Raw genomic sequence first — 25,853 nt, 5'->3', positions numbered from 1 at the left:
TTTCTTTATTGTGCGTTTTCTAACACTATTGGTGTTTTTTGTATAATTAGTGGTGCGACCACACCGACCGCACGTTAAGACATGATCGTACTGGAACTTTGCCCCATATATATAGATTATTAAAAAGAGGACTTGGCAATGTCGTTTTGCCTTTGCTCTTCGTTTGTAACTTGTAAGAATTTACACCATCCGCTCTCTTCCTTTCTTTTTCTTCCCTTTGGTTTTTAATTTTTCTTTTCTCTTTCTATCCTCTTCTCTCTCTCCTCTCTAGAACCCTACTTTATTCTCTCCCTCCAACACAACCCTCTAAAAAGAGGACTCTCCCCCCACTCGATCCTCCTTGTGTTCACAAACAACACATCTCCCCTTTCTCTCTCTCTCTCTCCCACCCCACCACTTGTGTGTTCTCATCCACATCCCTAATTCTCTCCTCTTCTATATATCTTGCTTGCTGTTTCAGCATTACTAACATTTCTTGAATCTAGCTGAAGAGATAGGTTTTATGTAGTAAAATCATAACTGCCTATAAGACAAACAATATTATTCTTGAAAAGATCAATCAGCTTGTCATACATATATGATGGCATCGCCCTCGGAGCTAACCCTTGACTGCAAACCCCACACCTACTCCATGCTTCTCAAGTCCTTTGGAGATCATCATCTTCATCCCCATCACCAAAACGATCAAACCCTGCAAAAACTTGAAGAGTTTCTCTCTCGACTCGAAGAAGAACGCCTCAAGATTGACGCCTTTAAACGCGAACTCCCCCTTTGCATGCAACTCCTAACCAATGGTAATTACTCTCCGAAACTTCTTATAAAGAGTTCTACACTTATATTACTAGACTAGACTAGACTACGAGGTTGGGTAATGAATTTTTGGTACGTATAGTAGTATGCATAGGCAGCTCAACTGGTCATATGGTGAAATTTGGGAGCAAAGCAAAGAATAGTAGTATGATGATTTTAAGGAAGTGCCCCACTTAGTTCTTAGAGGGGATTAGCAACCAAGAATTTAATTATCGGAATAACAGAAGTATAATAAGTTAGGTTAGGCAAATGCTAAGATTTGGGATATTCATTTTCCCTGTTGTTTTTGAAAATTGTGCCTGGGTAGTATAGTTTGGTGCTTTAATAACACTCCCTTTTGCTTTATTTTTATGTTAATTAATTATATTAATACAAGTTATATATATGTGCATGGCTTTTTCTTGTATGCACAACTTTAGATGCTTTGTTAAAGCATTAATTAATCTTGATTTTCTGCAGCCATGGAGGCTTCAAGGCAACAGCTACAATCTTTCAGGGCAAACAATAATAACCATGGCGCGGCGAGGCCTGTTCTTGAAGAATTCATTCCTCTCAAAAATTCCAGCTCGCCGGAAGGGACGACGGATCAGAAGGCCGCCGCCGCCGGGGACAAGGCGAATTGGATGACCACCGCGCAGCTATGGAGCCAAGGAAATAATAGTAATAATAATAATAATAATAATGAATCTGCCCTGCAGCAAAAACTACAGAAGATTCCGGATAAGGAGACTGAGATAGGGTTTTGTGTGAGCCCAAATCCGCAGATGAATAATAACAATGGCGGAGCTTTTCTTCCGTTCTCGAAAGATCGGAGCGGTTCTTGCCCTAGCCCGACGCTAGCCCTAGCTTCCTCGGACGGCAAAGACGTAGTGGAAGAGAAGAAGAGTTTGGAGATTGTGAATCTTGGCAACAAGTGCAGTAATGGACCTGCTGCAACACCTGAGCAAGGAAAATCCGGTGGCTGTGGCGGCGGCGGCGGTGGCGGTGGTGCTACTCTTCCTCCGCCGCAGGATTCTCAGACGGCAGCCGGAACCGCCGCACAACCGCATAGAAAGGCTAGAAGATGCTGGTCGCCGGACTTGCACAGACGCTTTGTTAATGCTCTTCAAATGTTGGGAGGTTCTCAAGGTAATTAATTAATTAAATTTATTTTTATATTCTATTTTATTTATTTTTTCTTTAAATTAATTTTGGATAACAAGAAAAATACTCTCATCATTATCATCATCATTAATATTATGATTATTAATTTATTAATCATTAGGCTATCTAATCTTTTCCTGGCAATGATTACAGTTGCAACGCCAAAACAAATCAGAGAACTAATGAAGGTTGATGGTTTGACCAATGATGAAGTTAAAAGCCATCTACAGGTACATATACACACAGTACAAAAGATAATTTCAACAATTTTTTTACTGTTCTACATAAATTATATGGAATTTTTAATCGGCTAATCAATACATGCGCCTTTTGTTCTAAATACATAATCATACATAATATGTCTGATTGTATTTAATACATAATATTAAATTAGTATTGGATGATGAGAGTGGGTTCGAGCCTCAGTGGAGACAACTGTTGACTCGTTGTGTTTCAGTAGGTTGAGAAATTAGCTATGAACAGATACTACATTGTAACAGAGTCAGTACTACTCAAAAAATTAGTATCGGACAATATCTATCCAACATAAGTTTATTTACCTCCCGGTAGTCCTTCATCCACTGGAGTTACAAAGTCAAATTTATCCATTATACAAAATAATGACAATAGATTTTTCTTGTAAAAAAAAATGTAAAACAGTTATTGGTTTCCCAACTAATTACTCACAAATTTGTAGTTTTGAAGTACAAAATTTGGGGAGTGTACTGTGCATATATTTTAGGAGGTACAGTGTACAAAGTTGTATAACAAAACTGAAACAAATGGGAAGGCATGTATTTTGACTGCTTTCTGTTTTGTATGTACAGAAATACAGGCTGCACACAAGAAGGCCAGGGCCGACCCCACAAGCGGCAGCCGCGGCAGCGCCGCAGCTGGTGGTTCTAGGTGGCATATGGGTCCCACCGGAGTACGCAACCGCCGCCGCCGCCGCCCACGGTGGCGCACAAGCAGCAGCAGCGGCCGCCGCCACTCTCTACGGCGCACATCCGACCACTACCCACGCTCATCACCCAGCTTCCCAGCACTTCTCGGTGGGTCACGAGTTTTACGCCGCCGCGCCGACACAGCCGCCGCCGCCCCAACACCTCCCTCTCCACCACCCCCTCCACCACCAGTTCCACATGTACAAGCCACCGCCACAAGCCCCGGAGTCCGACGGCCGGTCGGAGAGCATTGAGGACGGAAAATCGGAGAGCGGCAGCTGGAGAGCGGATAGCGGCGCCGAAAACGGCGGAGAGGGAAGAGCACTGGCGGCATTAAGGGAAGATGGGGAAGTCAGCAATGGAAGTGATATCACTCTCAAGTTCTAACATTTCCCCATGCTTATTAGTTAACGTTTAATCATAGGATTAATAATTAATTTGATTAATTAAGATTTAAGACTAGGTTTTGTACTTTAGCCTAGAAGTTCTAATGACAAAAAAGGTTATTTAATTTCCTGTTCTATATGTAGAGAGAGGGGTAAAAAGGGCATAATGAAAAACAGTGTTTGTTTTGTTTTCTGTTTTTTTTTTGGGTATGTACTAATGTACTGTTTGATAAAATTGAAGATTGGATTTTTGTGAGCTTTCTTGACAATTGGCACTATGTGGGGGATTCCTTTTACCAAGTTTTGGATCTTTGTTCAGTTGACAGATTTGCCCTTTCCTTCCCCAGACATATACAGAACTAGAAAGCAGTCATAGTGCCAGTAAAATTGCAGAAATTCATACTGGCATAAGAATAAACTTCACCTTTTTTTAACAATTAAAAAAAATCTCAGAAAGTGCCACGTAGGTAAAAAGATGCCCTAGTTCTGAAGGAACCAAAGGAGGGATAGAGAAGAACAACTGTATACTTTAATCAATATTCTTTATGACAACTCATATATAGCCAATTTGAGATTAACCACTTGTACGTAATATCAACCATCAATAAAAATTGTCAAAATATTTAATATGCTAGATTTTAAGATATATTTTCATAAATTTCAATTATGGGTGATTATAGTTAGATTATCATTAATGTTGGTAAGAAAAATTAAAGTTCAAAATTACTTTAATTTCCATTATTTTTTCAATGATAAGAAATTTAGTCAGAAATTGATAATTTTTCAGCAATGTAATGCAATTATAAGATATTCGTTGAACCATGCTACATAGAAAAATGAGAATATCATTTGTGTGTGTAGTATATCATATTGTAATTTGTATTAATTGATTCATTAGCAATTATAATCAAAGTTTGTATACTATCAAATATGTTCATGGGAACGCTGATGACTTATTTTAATCGATTGGTTAGCACTAAATCAGTTACAGTATCTACCTTATAAAATTATTGATAAATATTCTAGCCTCTATTAAAATTTATATAATCTTGCTTTTCATTCTCTATTTCCTCCTCAAAATGTAAAAACAAAATCCACACTCATCATATTAATAATAATTATTTTTGTTAAGAAAAGAAGAAGATCAGATCGAATTGCCTTGCTTGCTTTCCAACATAGTATAAGAAGCTTTCTTAGTAATTTGCGATTTCTTAGCCTTAAAGAAAGCCAAACACCTCTCTTTTGATAATTAATTAATAACTATAGCAACTTTTTACGCATGTTACAACATTTTTATTATATAACCTAAGCAGTTCTATGTAATTAAGCTAGAGTTATAAGACCGATTTCACTCAAAGCACACATTTAAATAGTTATTTCGAATTTTTAATTTTCATAAATTAAAGAATTGAAATCAATTTGGTTTTTAAAAAATTTAGGCCATACGTATCATATAAAATGAAGTAGGGAATTATTCTACCATATTCAATACTTACTAACAACTATTTACAAATGAGCTATATCAACAAATTATAATCCTATGTGTACAATACTTCAATATTTTAGTTTGTTATGTAACATTTATATTTTTGTGTGTTTGCCTTCGAACTAATATCGGACTAATATGAAATGTTTGTCAATATTGACCGTATAAAAAATATATAATAATAAATAAAAATATTTGGAGGTGTACTTAGCAGTGTTACAAAAATCCCGCCTAGACGCTAACCGCCTAAACCTTCTTGGCACCGACTAGGCCGCCTAGGCAACGACTAAACTGCCTAGTCGGCGGATTAGCTATTATTCTCTCTTTTTTTTTAATGAGTTATTTCATTCAAAACGATATTGTTTTGAGGTAAATAACCCTAAACTGTTCAAATTGTAGATATTTTTAGGTTAATATTTAATATTTTAATATTAACTATTACAGTATTAAATAGTTTATAATTATTAAGTTTTAAAAAATTAAAATTAAAAAATACATAATGCCCGAGACGCGCCTAGAAATTTTTTTAGCCATGGTATTTAGTAATAATGTTTAGTTAGGTTGTTGGGCAAGACACTTCACACATAAAACATTCCTATAACTAACTAGTATTCTCAACAAATGCAACAATATATCAACAATATCTTAGCACAATGCATTGTAATTCAGCGGCATAAATTTGAGAATTTTCATTAGAAATGTAGAATATAAGAGGGGCACAAACGAGTTGAGTTAAATTCAAACTCGAGGCAAAATTGACCGGACTCATTAAGTAATCAAGCAAATCTTGAGTTTAAACTTTTTGACACGTGATTTGTCAAGCCACATATTAGCTATACATAGTTTGAACTCGAGCCAATCAATTTGAGCTGGAGCCTTGAAAAATTAGCGAATCAAACACAAGTCTAAATTTTTAAACTCGAAAAATTGCTGAATCTACTTAAATTCAAGTGTCACTAGATTCGTTTGCACCCTAGTCTACATATTAATTCGTCATGGGCAAATTATTGCATGGACCATGGTCCACACAGCTGTATGGACCAAAAATTAAAAGTACATTATTTTTGTACTGAAGGTACATTATTTTTATACTGAAGGTAAATTATTTGATATTATATATCAAATAATGTACCTTCAGTACAAAAATAATGTACCTTAAAATAATGTACCTACAGTACAAAAATAATGTACCTTCAGTACACAAATAATTTACTTTTTATTTTTGGTCCACACAGCTGTGTGGACCATGGTCCATGCAATAATGTATGTATATATAAAAAAAATTAAAAAAGGTAAATTATTGTGTGGATCGTGGCCCACACAACTTGTGGGCCACAGTCCAAAACGACGTCGGTGAATTTTATGAGTTAGAATAATGCACATTATGAGTTAGAATAATGTATTTCATTTATTAAAATAATGTACTTTATGTATTAGAATAATGAAACTTCTAGGGTAAAATAATATACTTTATGAATTAGAATAATATGCATTGCAGCGGATTACGAGAAAAAAAATTACGTAAAACGATATCATTTTGGACCGTAGTCCTTACAACTGGACCACGGTCCATGCAATAACTGTTTAAAAAAATGAGTAGTTTATGGCGGTCCATGCAATAACTGTTTAAAAAAATGAGTAGTTTATGGAAAACCAAAGTATAACAAGCCCATTTATGGTTTTAGTCATGTTGGAATGTGGGTTTGCATTGTTGTGAGTTGGAGGCTCAAAAGNTGAGTTAGAATAATGTATTTCATTTATTAAAATAATGTACTTTATGTATTAGAATAATGAAACTTCTAGGGTAAAATAATATACTTTATGAATTAGAATAATATGCATTGCAGCGGATTACGAGAAAAAAAATTACGTAAAACGATATCATTTTGGACCGTAGTCCTTACAACTGGACCACGGTCCATGCAATAACTGTTTAAAAAAATGAGTAGTTTATGGAAAACCAAAGTATAACAAGCCCATTTATGGTTTTAGTCATGTTGGAATGTGGGTTTGCATTGTTGTGAGTTGGAGGCTCAAAAGTAAAGTAGCTTTGGGCTTCACAAAATATGTAATTGTACCAAAGAAGGTGATAACACAAACTTTTTGACCATAAAAGGGCTTGTTTGGTTACCAGAACAAATTTCTATATTTATGCTCGGATTCCAGAGCCCACTAAATGTTTTCTGGGTTGTTATGCCGTGGATACATTATACTCTACATTCACATACACTATACTCTACATTCACAATTTGTAAACTCAACATTCACACATTACAGGGATACATTATACTCTACATTCACATACACTATACTCTACATTCACAATTTGTAAACTCCACATTCACACATTACAGGATTATATGTTTAGTAACTATACTCTACATTCACATACACTATACTCTACATTCACAATTTGTAAACTCCACATTCACACATTCAAAACTCTATATTCACAGGTCCTATACTCCACATTCACCCATTACAAGGCTACAAGTTGCTAGAACTTCTTAACTCTATTACAGATTCACACAGTTTATCTCTTTTAAACCTTGTAGAATTTGGAGAGATGATGAAGTTATAGACAAATGGTGCAAAAAAAAAAAAAAATTTATTGATGAATGGCTTAAAAAATTACTTCGTTAATTTGATGAATTTTGAGATTTATGTTAAATACTTTGTTAATAATTGTAGTTTCAAAGTATTATTAGTTATTGTAGAATTTATTAGTTTAATTAGTTGTGATGTTTATTAGTTTGATTAATTAAGAAATTTATTAGTTTGATCAATTGTGAGATTTTGAATGTTAATTTGCTACACAGGTTCTGAAACTTCATGTGAATTGTAAAAATTACTGCACTGGTTTGAGGTGGATTTGTAAAATATATTTAATTATTAAAAAAATTAAAATAAACGACTTCGGTTTTTCTTAAAAACTGACGTCGTATAGTATTTAAAAATCCACTCTAGTATATATGAAAGAATCCATTCTAGTATATTTGTTCCATTTTTCAATTCAAAGATTTACACGGGGTAAATTCGACTCTATGTGTGATAGTTTACATCAATTAATTAAATTAATTTAGGCTATGTTATTTGTCAAATTAATTTAATTATTTGATAAAGATTTAGTGAAATTAAATAATTATAGTTATATTATATTTGAATTTAATATGTATAATTAAATTCAAATATACAAAAATTTTGAACCTAGACATGATTTTGGCAATGTTCATTTTGGATAAACCTATTAGTATTTATCCAAAATAATTAATTATTTGTTTGGATAAATATTAAGGAAGCTTGTTGAGGGATGGAAATAATTAATTATTTGTTTGGATAAATATTTGTATTTGTACTAATAATTTTTAAATTACCATATTGGAAGATTTTGATATATAACTGTAGACATGGAAATTTGACAGAATTAAACTAGCTATTAGACCGCATTTTAATTAAGTTACTCAAGTCCGTACATCAATTAATTAAATTAATTTAGGATATGTTATTTGTCAAATTAATTTAATTATTTGTAAATATTTAGTCAAATTAAATAATTATAGTTATATTATATTTGAATTTAATATTTATAATTAAATTAAAATATACGAAAACTTGAACCTAGACATGATTTTGACAATGTTCATTTTGGATAAACCTATTAGTATTTATTCTAAATAGATACAATATTGAGTATAAAGGGATTCTAATTTACGGAGTAATTTAAATTTTCTACTTATCATGATTTGTTACTATACTATCAAACTCATTAATTACTCGAGATATTCTCAAATAGAAAAAATCGATAATAACAATAATAATGATGATATCCTTAGAGTATATCAATTTCATAATTTTAATTCCATCTTTTCTAATTTTGTACACAAAACTTATTTAAATTTATATAGAAAGATTCAAGTTTTGCATCTGAAAAAAACTCTAATTCAATACTAATAAGTCTTTTTTAAAACAAATAAATATTGATAATTAAAACTATGAGTGCATATATTCAACGAATATATATAACTTAAACTTTCAATTCAAAATTTCTGCATCGAAAAATATTTATGCAACTTTTTTTAAATAAGGTATATTTTGTTTCCTCCAATATTATAACAAGTTACTCTTCTTTTTTTTTTTTTCATTTTAGTAAAAATGTATCTATTACAATTTAATATTTTAATATTTCACCCCAGAATAGAATAAAATCAACAACATTATCAAAGTGATTTAATTGTGCAATAATATCATAAGATCCTAATAGAAAGCGTGCATACATTATTTTATGTCTAGATAAGGTATTGAACATAAATGCTTTATGATAATAGGAAAAATTATTTATTGCAAATATTTACCTACTTGTTACCAATTCAACTTGTATCCTTACCATTCTAGCTCATTAACAACGTGTATAAATAGAAGTAGTACAACTTAAGACACAACACAAAATAAGTTTTGTAATTTTCACCATCTCCATCATGATTTCCGTTGTGTCTCTTCTGTTCTTCTTCGTCCTCCCTAGTTCGGGGTCCACTGGTGGGAGTAAATTACCAACTGGTGATTTGAACTTGCTAGAATTCCCTCTGAATTTGGAGTACTTGGAAGCTGAGTTCTTCTTGTGGGGTGCATTCGGCTATGGGTTGGATAAGTTGGCTCCCAATCTAAGTTCCAATGGTCCATCCCCGGTTGGTGCAAAAGCGGCGAAGCTAAGTCCCCTTGTTAAGGATATTATTGCCCAATTCGGTTATCAAGAAGTTGGACACTTGAGGTGAATTATATTATTAATATATACATATATACATGAGAATTTTTTAACATCATTACTATATTCATTGATTCAAACGGATGAATTTGTTTTAAAAAAAAAAAATTTATTATAATGAAATTGTTAATATATGTTTGTAGGGCTATTAAGAAAACTGTACCAGGATTTCCAAGGCCGCTACTAAACCTAAGCGCCGAAGCATTTGCAAGCGTTGTAAACGATGCATTCGGGAAAGCTTTGAAGCCAGCTTTTGATCCCTATGCAAATGACATCAACTATCTTATTGCATCTTACCTTGTTCCATACGTTGGACTCACTGGATATGTTGGAGCCAATGCCAAGCTCCGCAGCCAAACTGCCAAAAGGGTACGTATATACATCTTGAATAATATAATTATATTATATTCAAAAAACACATTTCAAAAAAAAAACAAAAAATCCTCAGCTAGCTCTGATCTACTATATATAAATTAATTTATATATATAAGCAAAGCTTGTAATGTAATGTTCAGTTGGTTGCGGGATTACTGGGCGTGGAATCAGGGCAAGATGCAGTGCTAAGAACACTGTTATACGAGCATGCAAAAGAAGAGGTGGCGCCCTACGGAATCACGGTGGCGGACTTCACCAACCGCTTCTCAGACCTGAGGAACAACTTGGGCAACAAAGGATTCATAAAAGATGAAGGCTTGATCGTTAAAGAAAGAGAAGGCGCCGAGGGAAAATTTTCCGGCAATATTTTGGCCGGCGATGAGTACTCAGTCGCATACGACCGGTCGCCGGAGGAGATACTGAGAATTGTGTATGGGAGTGGAGAGGAAAGGAAGCCTGGTGGTTTCTTCCCTAAAGGAGCTCATGGCAAGATTGCTGAGTCATATCTTTTAGTTCAATTCCTTTCACCGTACCATTATGCATGGATTATTCTTCAAACAAACTTAATTAATATATCCCTCCCAAGTATATATATATATATAATAACTATGAATATTTCTAGCTATGTGCTTCTTCTCATCTCATCTTCAATTAATCTTCAGTTTTATGATCAAAAATTAAAGTTATTCTCATTTCCATACTTTTCTTTTACTATCCAATTTATCTACTCGCCTACTTTAATCCTTTTGAATTTGGGGTTGACTTGTGAATTATGATGATGAGCACCGGCCTACTTTATTTTTAAAAATATATATAGAGTGATGGATTTAATTAACTCGGAGGTCCAAATTAATAAATCCCATAATTAAGAACAAGGACAATAGATATGAAAATGTAATAGCAAAATAGCAAATTACATGGGACGTTATTACAAGTGTTTCCTGATTACACAAGATGGAACATGATTCTTAATGAGACAATGATAAGGACGTCTTTTATACAGGAGTCCTCTAACCGCCCCTCTAATGCAATGGAAACGGTTACAACGTAACCTCCTTTGACAACGTCCAGACCTATGGATTGACCGACCGAGGCCCTATTGTCGGGGCCTTCTAGTCAAGCCCCCATGGCCGAAGCCCTATGGCCAAGGCCTCGCCTTAGGGTGGTCCAGGTCAAGCACGGGGCTCAACCTCGGGGCCCCGGGTCTGCTCCAGTCCTCAGCTCCTTGCTCTGTCTTCTCGGATCGGTCTATTCCATTTCTAATGTATTCGATCCATCATTGAGATTATAGTTTACGATATAAGTCATATGATATATAGGTAAGGGTTGGGTGTCAATGTAGGTGATCTGTCGTTGCAACTAGTATTCTCAACAAATGCAACAATATATCAACAATATCTTAGCACAAGGCATTGTAATTTAGCGGCATAAATTTGAGAATTTTCATAAGAAATGTAGAATATAACAGGGGCACAAACGAGTTGAGTTAAATTCAAACTCGAGGCAAAATTGACCTGACTCATTAAGTAATCAAGCAAATCTTGAGTTTAAACTTTTTGACACGTGATTTGTCAAGCCACATATTAGCTATACATAGTTTGAACTCGAGCCAATCAATTTGAGCTGGAGCCTTGAAAAATTAGCGAATCAAACACAAGTCTAAATTTTTAAACTCAAAAAAATTGCTGAATCTACTTAAATTCAAGTGTCACTAGATTCGTTTGCACCCTAGTCTACATATTAATTCTTTATGGGCTAATTATTGCATGGACCATGGTCCACACAGCTGTGTGGACCAAAAATTAAAAGTACATTATTTTTGTATTGAAGGTACATTATTTGATATTATATATCAAATAATGTACCTTCAGTACAAAAATAATGTACCTACAGTACAAAAATAATGTACCTTCAGTACAAAAATAATTTACTTTTTATTTTTGGTCCACACAGCTGTGTGGACCATGGTCCATGCAATAATGTATGTATATTAAAAAAAAAAAAAAAGGTAAATTATTGTGTGGACCGTGGCCCACACAACTTGTGGGCCACGATCCAAAACGACGTCGGTGAATTTTATGAGTTAGAATAATGCATATTATGAGTTAGAATAATGTATTTCATTTATTAAAATAATGTACTTTATGTATTAGAATAATGAAACTTCTAGGGTAAGATAATATAATTTATGAATTAAAATAATATACATTGCAGCGGGTTGCGAGAAAAAAAAATTACGTAAAACGATATCATTTTGGACCGTAGTCCACACAACTGGACCGCGGTCCATGCAATAACTGTTTAAAAAAATGAGTAGTTTATGGAAAACCAAAGTATAACAAGCCCATTTATGGTTTTAGTCATGTTGGAATGTGGGTTTGCATTGTTGTGAGTTGGAGGCTCAAAAGTAAAGTAGCTTTGGGCTTCACAAAATATGTAATTGTACCAAAGAAGGTGATAACATAAACTTTTTGACCATAAAAGGGCTTGTTTGGTTACCAGAACAAACTTCTTTTCCAGAGCCCACTAAATGTTTTCTCAACGAGAATTTCCCATTACTATATGTTGGGATTACAATATTTAAATAGGAAAAAGTGTCAAATAGGCCACTGAACTTATCGTTTTTGTGCAATTGGGCCATTGAACTTAAAAAGTGTGCAATTCAACAATCGTTATATCCTGCACCACGGTGCACATAGCAATGTGCACCACGTACGTAAACGACGTCGTTTCGATGTTAGTGGACGCGAACGCGAATGACTCTAGGTAATTCATTATCTATAATACACATAATCATTATCTAGAATACACAGAACGTTTGCCTATAATACACAGAATGTTTGCCCAAAATACACAGAATATTGACACAAAATACACAAATGTTAGTGGACGCGGACGTGAATGACTCCAGTGAATTCATTATCTATAATACACATAATCATTATCTAGAATACACAGAACGTTTGCCTAGAATACACATAATGTTTGCCCAGAATACACAGAATATTGACACAAAATACACAGAACTCATCCTCCTAACATTTGAATGCACAAACACATCACAACCTGTGTTAATAACATGAATACACATAATATTGACACAAAATACACAGGACTCATGCTCCTAAATATTCGAATGCACAAACACATCACAACATGTGTTACTAACATGAATATACAGAACGGTTGCCTAGAATACACAGAATGATTGCCTGGAATACACAGAATATTAACATAAATACAGAGATCGGCCGAAACGGGAAACATGATTTCCAAAAAAACGGACGATTAGTTTACAATGTTCAAAACGACGTCGTTTACATACGTGGTGCACATTGCTATGTGCACCGTGGTGCACTGTATAATTTGCCGCAATTCAACCATCAAACAAGCAAAATTTGTCCAATTGGACCATTTTTACAAAAATTGTCGCGTAAAATCCAATTATGTTACTAACATATATGTATTAAGAGTGACATTTTCTTCTACCATACTAGTTGGGAGTCAATATTGAAATGTTTTAAACTCAAATTGAATTAAAATTTTTTTGTAAAAATGGTCCAATTGCACAAATTTTGCTTGTTTGATGGTTGAATTGCACACTTTTTAAGTTCAATGGCCCATTTGCACAAAATCTACAAATTCAGTGGCCTATTTGACACTTTTTCCTATTTAATTACTTGGAATATAAAAATTAAAATCTCACTCTTCACAACGACCAATGTATCATATGAGATTTTTTTATGTCACTTTTGAGATAAAGTATTATTATTCGTATTAAGTTATGGATTTATGTCATGTATGTAGAGATTTATTTGGATCTTAGAAAATAATAGGATTAAATACACCATTTTAATTTTATGAGGACTGAATTCACCATAAATCGGATATAAATATATAGAATGGAGTGAGAATTAAGGATTACAAACCACTAGACTAGGAGTAATGTAGTGTAATCAAGTGATAAAGTCTAAAGGGAGACAACAAGCGCGACCTCTTCTATAGTGCAAAGGACTCTCTAGATACTTGACAAATGTACGTCTTTAGTTATTCTCCATTCTTGGTCATACATGTATACTCCCACTATTTTGCTGCCAGCGCCGTCACATGAATATATTATGCTTTTGTAAATAAAAATTGAGTAGCTTAGTTCGTTGATGGGGCATGTTATTGTGCAATTGTTATGCCGTGGACCCAGGTCCACCTTGCAAGGTGGACCTGGGCCTAAATTCACATACACTATACTCTACATTCACATATACTGTACTCTACATTCACACTTTGTAAACTCCACATTCACATACATTATACTCTACATTCACACTTTGTAAACTCCACATTCACACATTATAGGATTATATGATACTCTACATTCACACTTTGTAAACTCCACATTCACACATTACAAGATTATATGTTTAGTAACTATATTACCACTGTTATGCATTCACACATTCAAAACTCTATATTCACAGGTCCTATACTCTATATTCACAACTTGAGAACTTCACATTCACACATTACAGGGCTACAAGTTGCTAGAACTTTTAACTCTATTACAGATTCACACATGCATAACTCTACATTCACGATTTCTAATTTTCTATACTTTATATTCACAATTTGAAACCTCCACATTCACACATTTCTGGGCAACTCTACATTCACACAATCATAAATGTACATTCACGATTCCTATACTCTACATTCACACTTTGAAACCTCTACATTCACACATTTTTAGACAACTCTATATTTAGCAATATGTTTACTAATTTTTTTTTTTTAAAAAAAAANGTGTTACTAACATGAATATACAGAACGGTTGCCTAGAATACACAGAATGATTGCCTGGAATACACAGAATATTAACATAAATACAGAGATCGGCCGAAACGGGAAACATGATTTCCAAAAAAACGGACGATTAGTTTACAATGTTCAAAACGACGTCGTTTACATACGTGGTGCACATTGCTATGTGCACCGTGGTGCACTGTATAATTTGCCGCAATTCAACCATCAAACAAGCAAAATTTGTCCAATTGGACCATTTTTACAAAAATTGTCGCGTAAAATCCAATTATGTTACTAACATATATGTATTAAGAGTGACATTTTCTTCTACCATACTAGTTGGGAGTCAATATTGAAATGTTTTAAACTCAAATTGAATTAAAATTTTTTTGTAAAAATGGTCCAATTGCACAAATTTTGCTTGTTTGATGGTTGAATTGCACACTTTTTAAGTTCAATGGCCCATTTGCACAAAATCTACAAATTCAGTGGCCTATTTGACACTTTTTCCTATTTAATTACTTGGAATATAAAAATTAAAATCTCACTCTTCACAACGACCAATGTATCATATGAGATTTTTTTATGTCACTTTTGAGATAAAGTATTATTATTCGTATTAAGTTATGGATTTATGTCATGTATGTAGAGATTTATTTGGATCTTAGAAAATAATAGGATTAAATACACCATTTTAATTTTATGAGGACTGAATTCACCATAAATCGGATATAAATATATAGAATGGAGTGAGAATTAAGGATTACAAACCACTAGACTAGGAGTAATGTAGTGTAATCAAGTGATAAAGTCTAAAGGGAGACAACAAGCGCGACCTCTTCTATAGTGCAAAGGACTCTCTAGATACTTGACAAATGTACGTCTTTAGTTATTCTCCATTCTTGGTCATACATGTATACTCCCACTATTTTGCTGCCAGCGCCGTCACATGAATATATTATGCTTTTGTAAATAAAAATTGAGTAGCTTAGTTCGTTGATGGGGCATGTTATTGTGCAATTGTTATGCCGTGGACCCAGGTCCACCTTGCAAGGTGGACCTGGGCCTAAATTCACATACACTATACTCTACATTCACATATACTGTACTCTACATTCACACTTTGTAAACTCCACATTCACATACATTATACTCTACATTCACACTTTGTAAACTCCACATTCACACATTATAGGATTATATGATACTCTACATTCACACTTTGTAAACTCCACATTCACACATTACAAGATTATATGTTTAGTAACTATATTACCACTGTTATGCATTCACACATTCAAAACTCTATATTCACAGGTCCTATACTCTATATTCACAACTTGAGAACTTCACATTCACACATTACAGGGCTACAAGTTGCTAGAACTTTTAACTCTATTACAGATTCACACATGCATAACTCTACATTCACGATTTCTAATTTTCTATACTTTATATTCACAATTTGAAACCTCCACATTCACACATTTCTGGGCAACTCTACATTCACACAATCATAAATGTACATTCACGATTCCTATACTCTACATTCACACTTTGAAACCTCTACATTCACACATTTTTAGACAACTCTATATTTAGCAATATGTTTACTAATTTTTTTTTTTTAAAAAAAAAAGAGACAAAAAACGACGTAATTTTGGACCCATGTCCACAGCATAATTTGCCGTCAATAGTTATGTCGTGGACCCAGGTCCACCTTGCAAGGTGGACCTGGGTCCAAAAATGATGCTGTTCTTTTTTTTTTTTTTTTTTTTTAACATATTGGCCTGAAATGTGGAACACAAACTCTACATTCACATACACTATACTCTACATTCACAATTTGTAACCTCTACATTCACACATTACAGCGTTATATGTTTAGTAACTATATTACCATTGTTATGCATTCACACATTCAAAACTCTATATTCACAGGTCCTATACTCTATATTTACAACTTGAGAACTCCACATTCACACATTACAGGGCTACAAGTTGCTAGAACTTCTTAACTCTATTACAGATTCACACATGCATAACTCTACATTCACGATTTCTATACTTTATATTCACAATTTGAAACCTCTACATTCACACATTTCTGGGCAACTCTACATTCACACAATCATAAGTCTATATTCACGATTTCTATACTCTACATTCACACTTTGAAACCTCTACATTCACACATTTTTTAGCAACTCTAATTCAGCAATGTGTTTACTATTAAAAAAAAAAAAACGTAGTTTTGGACCCAGGTCCACCCAAGGTAGACCTGGGTCCACAACATAATTTGCGGGACTAGTACAACATTCGGACTAACTAGGCAAGTTGCCTGAACGAACTCAACTATGTTAATGCTTTATCTTCTCATGTTTATAAAAAAAAAATTTAATATATAGTCATTTGAGACACCGGCGTGTTATTCTATATAGGAGGACCCTCCTTCTTATTGGTTTGCTTATTGTACACCCATATATAATTCATCACTCGAATCATTAAATTGTACTGCGCATGCCTACACCAATGACTAAGAGACGGCCCAAACTTGATTAGAGTACGCGCAATCTCTTAGCTTAGTGTGTGTAGGATACGGTTGTCTCGTCCTCCTCACTTCATAATGGACAGGCCACAATTGCCTCTCATCGCCACTTTACACTAGCTTTGAACAACCCTAAAGTCGATGGAATAGCATCATTCATGGTTATTTGGTAAATAGTTGTTAGCTGATTGGATTAGTGAGTTTGACTAGTTGATAGCATTAACTGATTGTAAAAAAGTGTTTAATAAATTAGTTGTTAACTAATAATAGTTGATTACATGCAAAATGACTTTCTCAAAAGGCGGATCGAAAAAACTGTTTTGAGCAGTTTTTTGAATTTTAGCATTTTGGAGCAATAAACTGTTACAAAAAATTAATTAATTAAGCATTCATATTGATTGTTTAACCAAGTCAAACAACTGATCAAATAAGTTAATTTTTGTAGAAAACATTATTTGTTAATATATTTCTCATGTTCCATGGCTACTTTTCAATCTTTTTTAGGAATCCAAGACCTTGCTTTCTAATATATTATTGAAAATCTCTCACATACTATGCATGCATGTCGTGAGGATAATTCTATAACTTTTTGGTTATTCTATGGCTTATTTTTGTAGTTTTGATGATTTGCATGTCTCGTGTTATTCCTTGCCTTTTGGTTCAAATTAAACCAAAGGGGCACTTATATGATTTTGTATTAAGATAGGCACTATTTCGAGGGAGTGCTAACTTCCGAAAGGAAATGTGGAATGGAATTGAAGAATCAATGAGGGACATAGAAATTGAGGATGACAGAGGAATATAGTAAAGGAAGAGTGAAAGAATATTAAGAAGACTAATGATATTAGAAAATAAAATAATAAATTTCTTGAAAAAGATAATTCTGAAAAGGTCGGGGGCTGCACGTGAGAAAGAGTTTTTATGTTATACAATTCAATATTCTTAAAAAGTTGATATATATATATATATATATATATATATATATATATATATATAGTGTAGACCACATCTGTTTCTAATTTGAAACAAATGTTACGTTACTTAAAACTTTATTCATTTCATTTTTTTTTCAATTCAAATAGGTGTACTTTGCGAATCAATTTTCTATTCATTCATTATTTATTTTGTGTGTCGTATTATATATCAAATTTATCTTCTTAACTAGAAGAACTCAAATTCACTTGTGACTCTTGTATACATTGCACGACTGACAATAAAATTTATTTAATAATGACATAGAAATGGGAACACTGTAGTGTTGCAGCACAAGATGTAACACCTTACTGGATGGATGCCCAAGGCGATGGTGCCATTGCGACATACTGGACAGATTTATGGAATTAATAGTGGGCTGACTTGAGAGGGGTCCGTAGTATACTCCATTAACGTTCGTCCCCCGCAGAAGCGACATCCCCGTTCGAAGATCGTTCACGACAAAATACGAGTGAAAAATTCAATTCACCGACACATGATTAGTTTTGCACAACTGAGACACTGACACTAAATTAGTGTGCAACTGTGGGACACGGAGAACGTTTTGAAGAGTGAGCGTAGAAGTAGAAGAAGAAGAAGCGGGAATAACAGACTGACCAATATGAGAGATTTTTAAGGAATTACCATCACCCAGGCGTATCTCATCGGGACCCTTGTACTCTGAAAAGGTTTGTAGAGGAGCCTGATAAGCATATTTTATACCATGATTTAAATAAGATTTTATAGGTTAATTTTACTATTTATATTTTATATTTAATTATATTTAGTATATTTTAGTTATATTAGGATTAGAGTACTTAGTTAATTATATTTAAGTATAATTAAGCTTAGTAGTTATATTAACTTAAATAATTAAGTTAGGTGGGTCCAACATGGTGATTAACATAATCTTAGTCAAATTAAATTTGCTCTTTGCCGTAGGTAAGTAAATTTTATTTTGTTTTCTTTTTACAGATTACGCACAGGCGCAACATCGGAAGGAAGCGGCGCACGGAGCTTCGGACGCGACTTGGACTGCTTCTGTTCGGCGACCGATTCTTGTTCGCGGAAGATCAAAAATCAACCAAGCTTTTGAATTTGAGGTTGAAATTGTTAGAAAAATCAGCTCCTTTGATGTGGTAAGAGCAGTAATTTTAGGGGAAATTGTTGATTCAGAACCCTATAAAAGGAGAGCTATTCTGATGTATTTTAGCAGTTTATTCCTTTCATATTCTTAGAACTTTAGAATAGTTTTTCTCCATGTCTGGCTAGATTTTATTTATTTTGATTCAAGGATTTGAAGTTTTAGTTGTGAATTTAGGGAGGTTCTATTTCAATTAATTTGTTGAATTCATGTATTTCATGTTCTTTTAAAGTTAATTTTCCAGGAAGACTGATAATGAATTAAATTGACAACTTAGTTTATTATTGTTTTCCTATTCCTATCTATGAGTTTATGATCCGTAATTGTCATAAACAATTAGACCGAGTAGTCTGTATTAATTATATTATTGTGATCAGTACATAAAGGACTGGAAAACTAAGTTGCAGGTTGTAGCTATCTCAATCTGTGATTTAGGCTTAGTTATTTTCCATTTAAGTGTAATGATGTTATTGGGTGAATATGGAACGCTATCGTCCCCAGTTTATTCAATAACAATTGTTGGTTTGAATGCTTAATTTGAATCAGTTAATTTAGGGAGATTAAAGGCTAATTATAGCTATCTTAATTAGTCTTTGGCTGAGTACTTGAATTAACAATTTATTTGTAAGAGCCAATGATCTAGTCACATCTTTAATATTTCTTTTTCCTTGAATCAAATATCATCATACTTGAACTTGTTTACGATTATAGTTTACTTTATTTACTTATTTCAAATTATTTCTCCCACTCTAAGTTCTTTTAATTTAAGAATTGATCCTCATTAGTTCTCTTGGGATTCGACCTGGTCTTGCCACTACTACAAATTAGTGGAGTGAGCCAGTATTAATTTTGTAGGGCTTCGACAACCCTGCCAGAGCCATATTTGGAGTGGCATGGTGAGATGCCCCACTGTCAAACAACCACCGTGAGGTTGACCCAACTGCGGAGTTGGCTGTTGGTGACTGATTGGATGGCGTTGTCTGCATAGGAAAAACATTATTATCCTTTAAGAACCGAGCCAATTTGCGACAAACACGGGCTTCATGGCCGGTAAAATTGCAAAACTGGCAGACAACACTGGACCGATTGTTGCCATTTTGCGGCCAATTTGGCCTGTTATGTCCATTCGAATTGTTGTTGTTGCGGAACCTCCGGTTGGATGAATACTGATTAGTGTTCCGGGAAGCCGAGGGACTGCGTTGGGTGACATTCGCAGTGGCCAATAGGGACTGCTGAACATCGTCCGTTTCTTTCAAGTGACGTTCATGATCCATGAGAACGTCAGCTAATTCGCCCAAAGAGATGGGCTTGTCACGAATACGAACATCAGAAGTAATAGGATTGTATTCGTCTCCAAGTTGTGTGAGGATGTACACAACCATGTCCTCATTCGAAACTGGGCATTGAGCCAAGGCGAGATCGTCGGCTATGGACCGCATGTCATTCAAGAAGGCCGTAACCGACCGATCACCTTTCGGGTTTCTAGTGATCTTGGCCTTGAGGGAAATGATCCGTCCTCGAGAGGCACTAGCATAGCTGGCAACGAGACGTTTCCAGACATCATACGCTGTTGAAGCAGAAGAAATGAGAGGTTGGATGGTGTCCGAACAACTCCCTAGTAAAGCATTAGTAATTATCTAGTCCTGCCTGTACCAAATTGGTTTCGACAGTATCACTGAACTTGGCTGGTTCTTTAATAGAACCATCGATATAGCCAAGGAGATTGAATCCGATTAACATGGATTGAACTTGGCGTCGCCAAACCGGGAAATTGGTAGGAGTGAGTTTGATTGGTAAATTGGATGGAGCATTAAGCTGGATAACATCAGTAGTGGTCACAGCCGATTGGGAAGCCATGAACTAACAAAGTGGCGTAAGGGAAGGAAAAGAGAAAAAGAAAAAAAAAATCTCTTAGGAGAGTATGGCTCTTGATACCATGTAAGGAAATGAAATTGTGCTTTATTGAAGTAAAGCTACCAAGTATATATATAATATACAAAGGAGAGTTAATAGCTAGGGAGTTGTAACAACTAGTCTAAAATACCTATTCTAAAGGAATATAATTAGAACAAATACAACATCAACCACATATATCCTTAACAGATCTGATCCGTCTAATTTTTTCATATGTAAAACTGAGATTGATTCTTATGACTTGTTTCCCCTAAACCTGCGAACTCCAAAATTGGGCATTACAACAAATTTTAAATCACAAGAAATCGCATCTATTATTGAGCATTTACCTAAAAGAAAGTAAGAAGCCAAACTAATATATATACCGGAGTAATTAAATATTTAAAATTGTGTCCCTTCTTTTTTTGGGTTAATTTGCAAACATAAGCCCAATGTCCCAAACCATTGGAAGAAGTATAATAATGAGTATTTGTGTACATTATATTGTGGGCCTCTGACTGTGTAATCACAATATGCCTTTTGGAGTAAGTGAAATGCTGATCCATGTCCTTGCCTCACTGATTCATCTTCCACCTTCCTTTGAGATATGCATAAAGTTCTTCCTAGCTACCAAAGTTGAAAGTGAAAGCATACAAATCATTAATGTCCCCTATTTTTACCCATTATTTTATATGAAATAAAAGGCATTAAATAATTAAGCATGGTTGCCCACTCTAAAATTTTTGAATTAATCATGTCTCAAATGATGTGACAGGATAACTTTAATAATTAATATGATGTTTTCGTCTCAAAATAATTAAGCATAAATAATTAGACTTAGCTTATCGCAAAGTATTTACAATTTAGTTTTTAATATTTAATTTTGTTTTATTACATAAAATTTATAGTATAATATATATATATATATATATATATATATATATATATATATATATATATATATATATAAAGTTTTGTTATATAAAAATTAAAAGTTGAATTAAAAAATTATATGAAATTATTAAAAATAAAAAAGAAAAAAATTAATTTGACTAATGTGTAGTATAAAGGACATAAAAAAAAAAGAAAAGAAAAGAAAATAGAGAGATAATAAGAATAATAAATTTATAACAATTAACAATTTTCTAGGTAATTATAGTGTGTATATGTATCTTCTTATCTTATCAATTGATAAGTAATTTGCATTATATAAGCATACTTTGTTTTTTATTTTTATTTTTTTATGATGAGGAAACCAGTATTCACTTTCTGAGGGTATACACTCGGTAAAGTCTGTCTTGTGATTCTAGTCGGCAAAGAATCATAAGCAAGTAAACCAATCTAGGTTGCCGGCCAATATTTAACCAGTTCAAATTAATAAGGCTAATAGACCGATTGCTCTCATTGGGAGTCAAACTTCGACATATTTTGAATTTAAAAACATGTAAGGAAATCATAGAAATGGATCTTCCAAACAGAACTTTGATCTTTTTACTATTGTCAGAGATAGAAACAAAAGCTACAACATCATATGATACAACATTTGGAGTTCCAAAAATGAAAATAAGTAGAGATAAAAGTAAGCAAAAAACATCTAATGAAGTATTATTGATTTTTCACTCACCTAGTTGAGCTAATAATTTAAGCATTTTTATTATTTTTGAATTACAGCCTTGTGTTGTGCAAGTTATATGCAATCTCCTAAGATAAAGTTAGTCCAGAAGAAAATGTAATTCCTGCTAAGTTTGAACCCTTCATTTGGGAATCAGGCAAAGGAAGCCATTCCCATAGGTCCAATCTCTTATCATAACTTAGCCAAATTATGTTCCATGAGCCCTCCAAATTGGACATCAAGATAGCCCTAATTATGCCATCCCTTTCTTGCATACATCCCATCATAGCCCCATATGGCTTTCTAATTTTATCAATTAGACCATTTGGTAGCCTTGAAACCAATTCCCATCTCCTCCCATTTGAGCTCAACCCCCACAACTCTATGCCCTTCAACATCCTCACTAATTCACCTGTGCCACAGGCATTTTCTGATGCGACGATCAACATATTTGCGTCACCGTACACATGTAGACGGTTCATTACGTTTCTCCAACTAAACCCAACTACAAGATGACCACCCTCATTCTCCCTTTCAACATATCTTGGTCGCAAAATCATAGTTTTGTCGCGCTGAGGTCCGGTTGCAATAATAGTGCTTCCGAGACGACTATTAGAAGTGCTTAAAAAGATATAATTATCTCTTTTGAGACTATGCGGTAAATCTCCAATAACTTCTTCTGCTTCCCAAGAGTGCCATTTGTCAATTTTGGAATCATACTCGAATAAAACAGGACCGTTTTCACATATTTCAGCAAATAAAAATCGAAAGTGTTTTGTCTCACGAGGACAAGAAAGTAATTTCATACCGGATCGTCGCCACGATGAAGTGCCACGTGGTCCTAGAGGACTCGGGGGAATCTTTTTAACTACCCTGGTCAAAATGTCAACGGAAATAACTTCCTGGCTAGTGTTCAAAGCAAACAGGAAAATATTACCCGAAGCAGTCAAAAAATAAACATCTTCACCCGGCGGAATCACCGGCTTCAACATATCTCCGATCAGAATCTTGAACCACCGGTCGGAACCTCCGGTGAATCCGTGGAGCACCGCGTCGCGCCTCCACCGCTTCCGGTAGACGAACAGCCACGTGGCGGAGCTGGAAAGGAGATTGTAATCCCGGGCAAAATCTTCGTCGGAGATAATAGTCGAGAAAATGGATTTATTCACGGTTTTCAGTCGAATGATCTCCGGCAAGGCTAGCCGGAGAATTATGTGCTGTATGAGCTCGGAGGGAAGCAAGCAAAATCCGATGGTGTTTGTGGCAAAATTCCGGTGACTTTCCATTAAAGAACGGAGAGACTGCCGGCCGGAATGGTGTAGGTGGTGATAGTGCTATTATCACAATTCTCACTATGGTTATATAATGTCACACTTTCTTGGCGTTAAGTTAGGGAAATTTTATTAATATTATTTTACCTAATCTCTCATAATTATTACTCTAATTATATATTAATTATTAAAAAGGGAGATGTCATTTAGGACAAAGACAATAGATGTCTACAAAGCATCCTATGTCATAGTCGGAGGAATGAATGGTGGAGATTGGAGGCTTACGGTTTTCTCAAGAAATTTTGGGAATTTTAATAATTATATTATTTGAGACTAATAATGTGATTAAATTATCTCCTTATAAAGTCAAATTCTTGCTATTTGTAAGTCACGAGGATTGGGGACTTGGGGTGACTGAGTTATCAATAATTTGTGTTTTCAAAAAAAAAAGTTATAAATAATTTGTCGAGATTAGATAATTAGATTACTTAAAATGAATATTAAAATAAAATTAGGAAAAATAGTGCTTTTCTTTTTGTCATTATATTTATACAAAGGAAAATGTTTTTTTCCCCTCACCATTTTTTCCTTTCAACTTTCTCCCATAATCTGGCTATCATCATTGGACACTAATGAATTGGTTTACCCTACCACTTATTAAAAAATAAATTTAACTATCAATAAGATGATGTCACATCAGAAAGAGAAGTTTAGGAAAATACGATGAGAACTGTTTAACGATATTCAATCACTAAAACACATTACAAGGAGAAGACTATATACGATAATTAGAGATATAGAATTATATTACACCATGGACTCCTAGAGTCATAACACTCCTCCACAAGTTGAACGTCCCAAGAGGAAACCGGAAGCTTGTCTCGAAGAAACGCAAAGCTGCGAAGCTGGCAACGGCTTCGTAAAAATATCAACTAGCTAATCTTTAGTAGAAATAAAATTAACATGAAGTTTTCAAGAAGCCACCTTGTCCCGAACAAAGTGATAGTCAATCTCCACGTGCTTAGTCCGTGTATGAAAAACCATATTAGCACGCATATAGGTAGCTCCCAAATTGTCACACCATAGACGCGGAGTAGGCAATGGTGGCACAACGAGTTCTCATAATAGAGAGGCAATTCGCGTTACTTCCGCAGACACATATGCCAATAAGCCTTTATACATTGCTTCAATAGAGGACTGTGCCACTGTGCGTTGTTTCTTGCAGGACCACAAGACCAAATTTGTGTCCAAAATTAAAACACAACAAATCCACAAGTAGATTTCTGATCATCAGGACAACCAGCCTAGTCGGAGTCTGAACAGGCATGTAAGGCCGTAGTGACAGAACAACGAAACCGCAAACCACAATCTAGAGTGCCCTTAATATAGCGTAATACATGCTTCAATTGAGCATAGTGATCCATAGTGGGGGATTGCATATGCTGACACAACCTATTCACCGCAAAGGAAATATCCGACCGAGTAACAATCATATACTACAAAGTACCAATGAGACTCATATACCGAGTGGGATCATTAAACAACACTGTAGTGTTAGGAACCATACGAGTCACAGAATCAGGAGTGGCAAGAGGTTACAATCCATCATACATGCCTGTTTTAAGATATCACACATGTAGCCATCAGCGTCGACGCCATAGCCCTATACTCCAGCCGCAACCCGTGAAAGGTGTAAAGATTTTGTTCATCCAA

General features: G+C 34.3%; 3 protein-coding genes across 3 annotated transcripts; 2 read left to right on the top strand and 1 right to left on the bottom strand.

The window, feature by feature from the left end:
- Positions 1 to 231: 231 nt before the first annotated feature.
- On the top strand, positions 232 to 3,552 carry LOC116001007 (myb family transcription factor EFM-like). The gene is made up of 4 exons (XM_031240903.1): positions 232 to 794; positions 1,270 to 1,938; positions 2,107 to 2,183; positions 2,781 to 3,552. The coding sequence occupies exons 1-4, from the start codon at positions 578 to 580 to the stop codon at positions 3,282 to 3,284; spliced, it is 1,467 nt and encodes a 488-aa protein (XP_031096763.1). The 5' UTR covers positions 232 to 577; the 3' UTR covers positions 3,285 to 3,552.
- A 5,692-nt stretch (positions 3,553 to 9,244) lies between these two features.
- LOC116001053 (desiccation-related protein PCC13-62-like) lies at positions 9,245 to 19,363 on the top strand. The gene is made up of 4 exons (XM_031240958.1): positions 9,245 to 9,534; positions 9,672 to 9,897; positions 10,044 to 10,415; positions 19,196 to 19,363. The coding sequence occupies exons 1-4, from the start codon at positions 9,245 to 9,247 to the stop codon at positions 19,361 to 19,363; spliced, it is 1,056 nt and encodes a 351-aa protein (XP_031096818.1).
- A 3,362-nt stretch (positions 19,364 to 22,725) lies between these two features.
- LOC116002643 lies at positions 22,726 to 24,182 on the bottom strand. Its single transcript, XM_031242810.1, has one exon. It carries the CDS (start codon positions 24,153 to 24,155, stop codon positions 22,959 to 22,961), a length of 1,197 nt encoding a protein of 398 aa, XP_031098670.1. The 5' UTR covers positions 24,156 to 24,182; the 3' UTR covers positions 22,726 to 22,958.
- Positions 24,183 to 25,853: the final 1,671 nt, after the last annotated feature.

Source organism: Ipomoea triloba, chromosome 13 (genome assembly GCF_003576645.1).
Source record: "Ipomoea triloba cultivar NCNSP0323 chromosome 13, ASM357664v1".
Classification (NCBI taxonomy): Eukaryota; Viridiplantae; Streptophyta; class Magnoliopsida; order Solanales; family Convolvulaceae; genus Ipomoea; species Ipomoea triloba.
The sequence above is the reverse complement of the archived record's forward strand: the minus strand, read 5'-3'. Positions and strand labels throughout refer to the sequence as shown.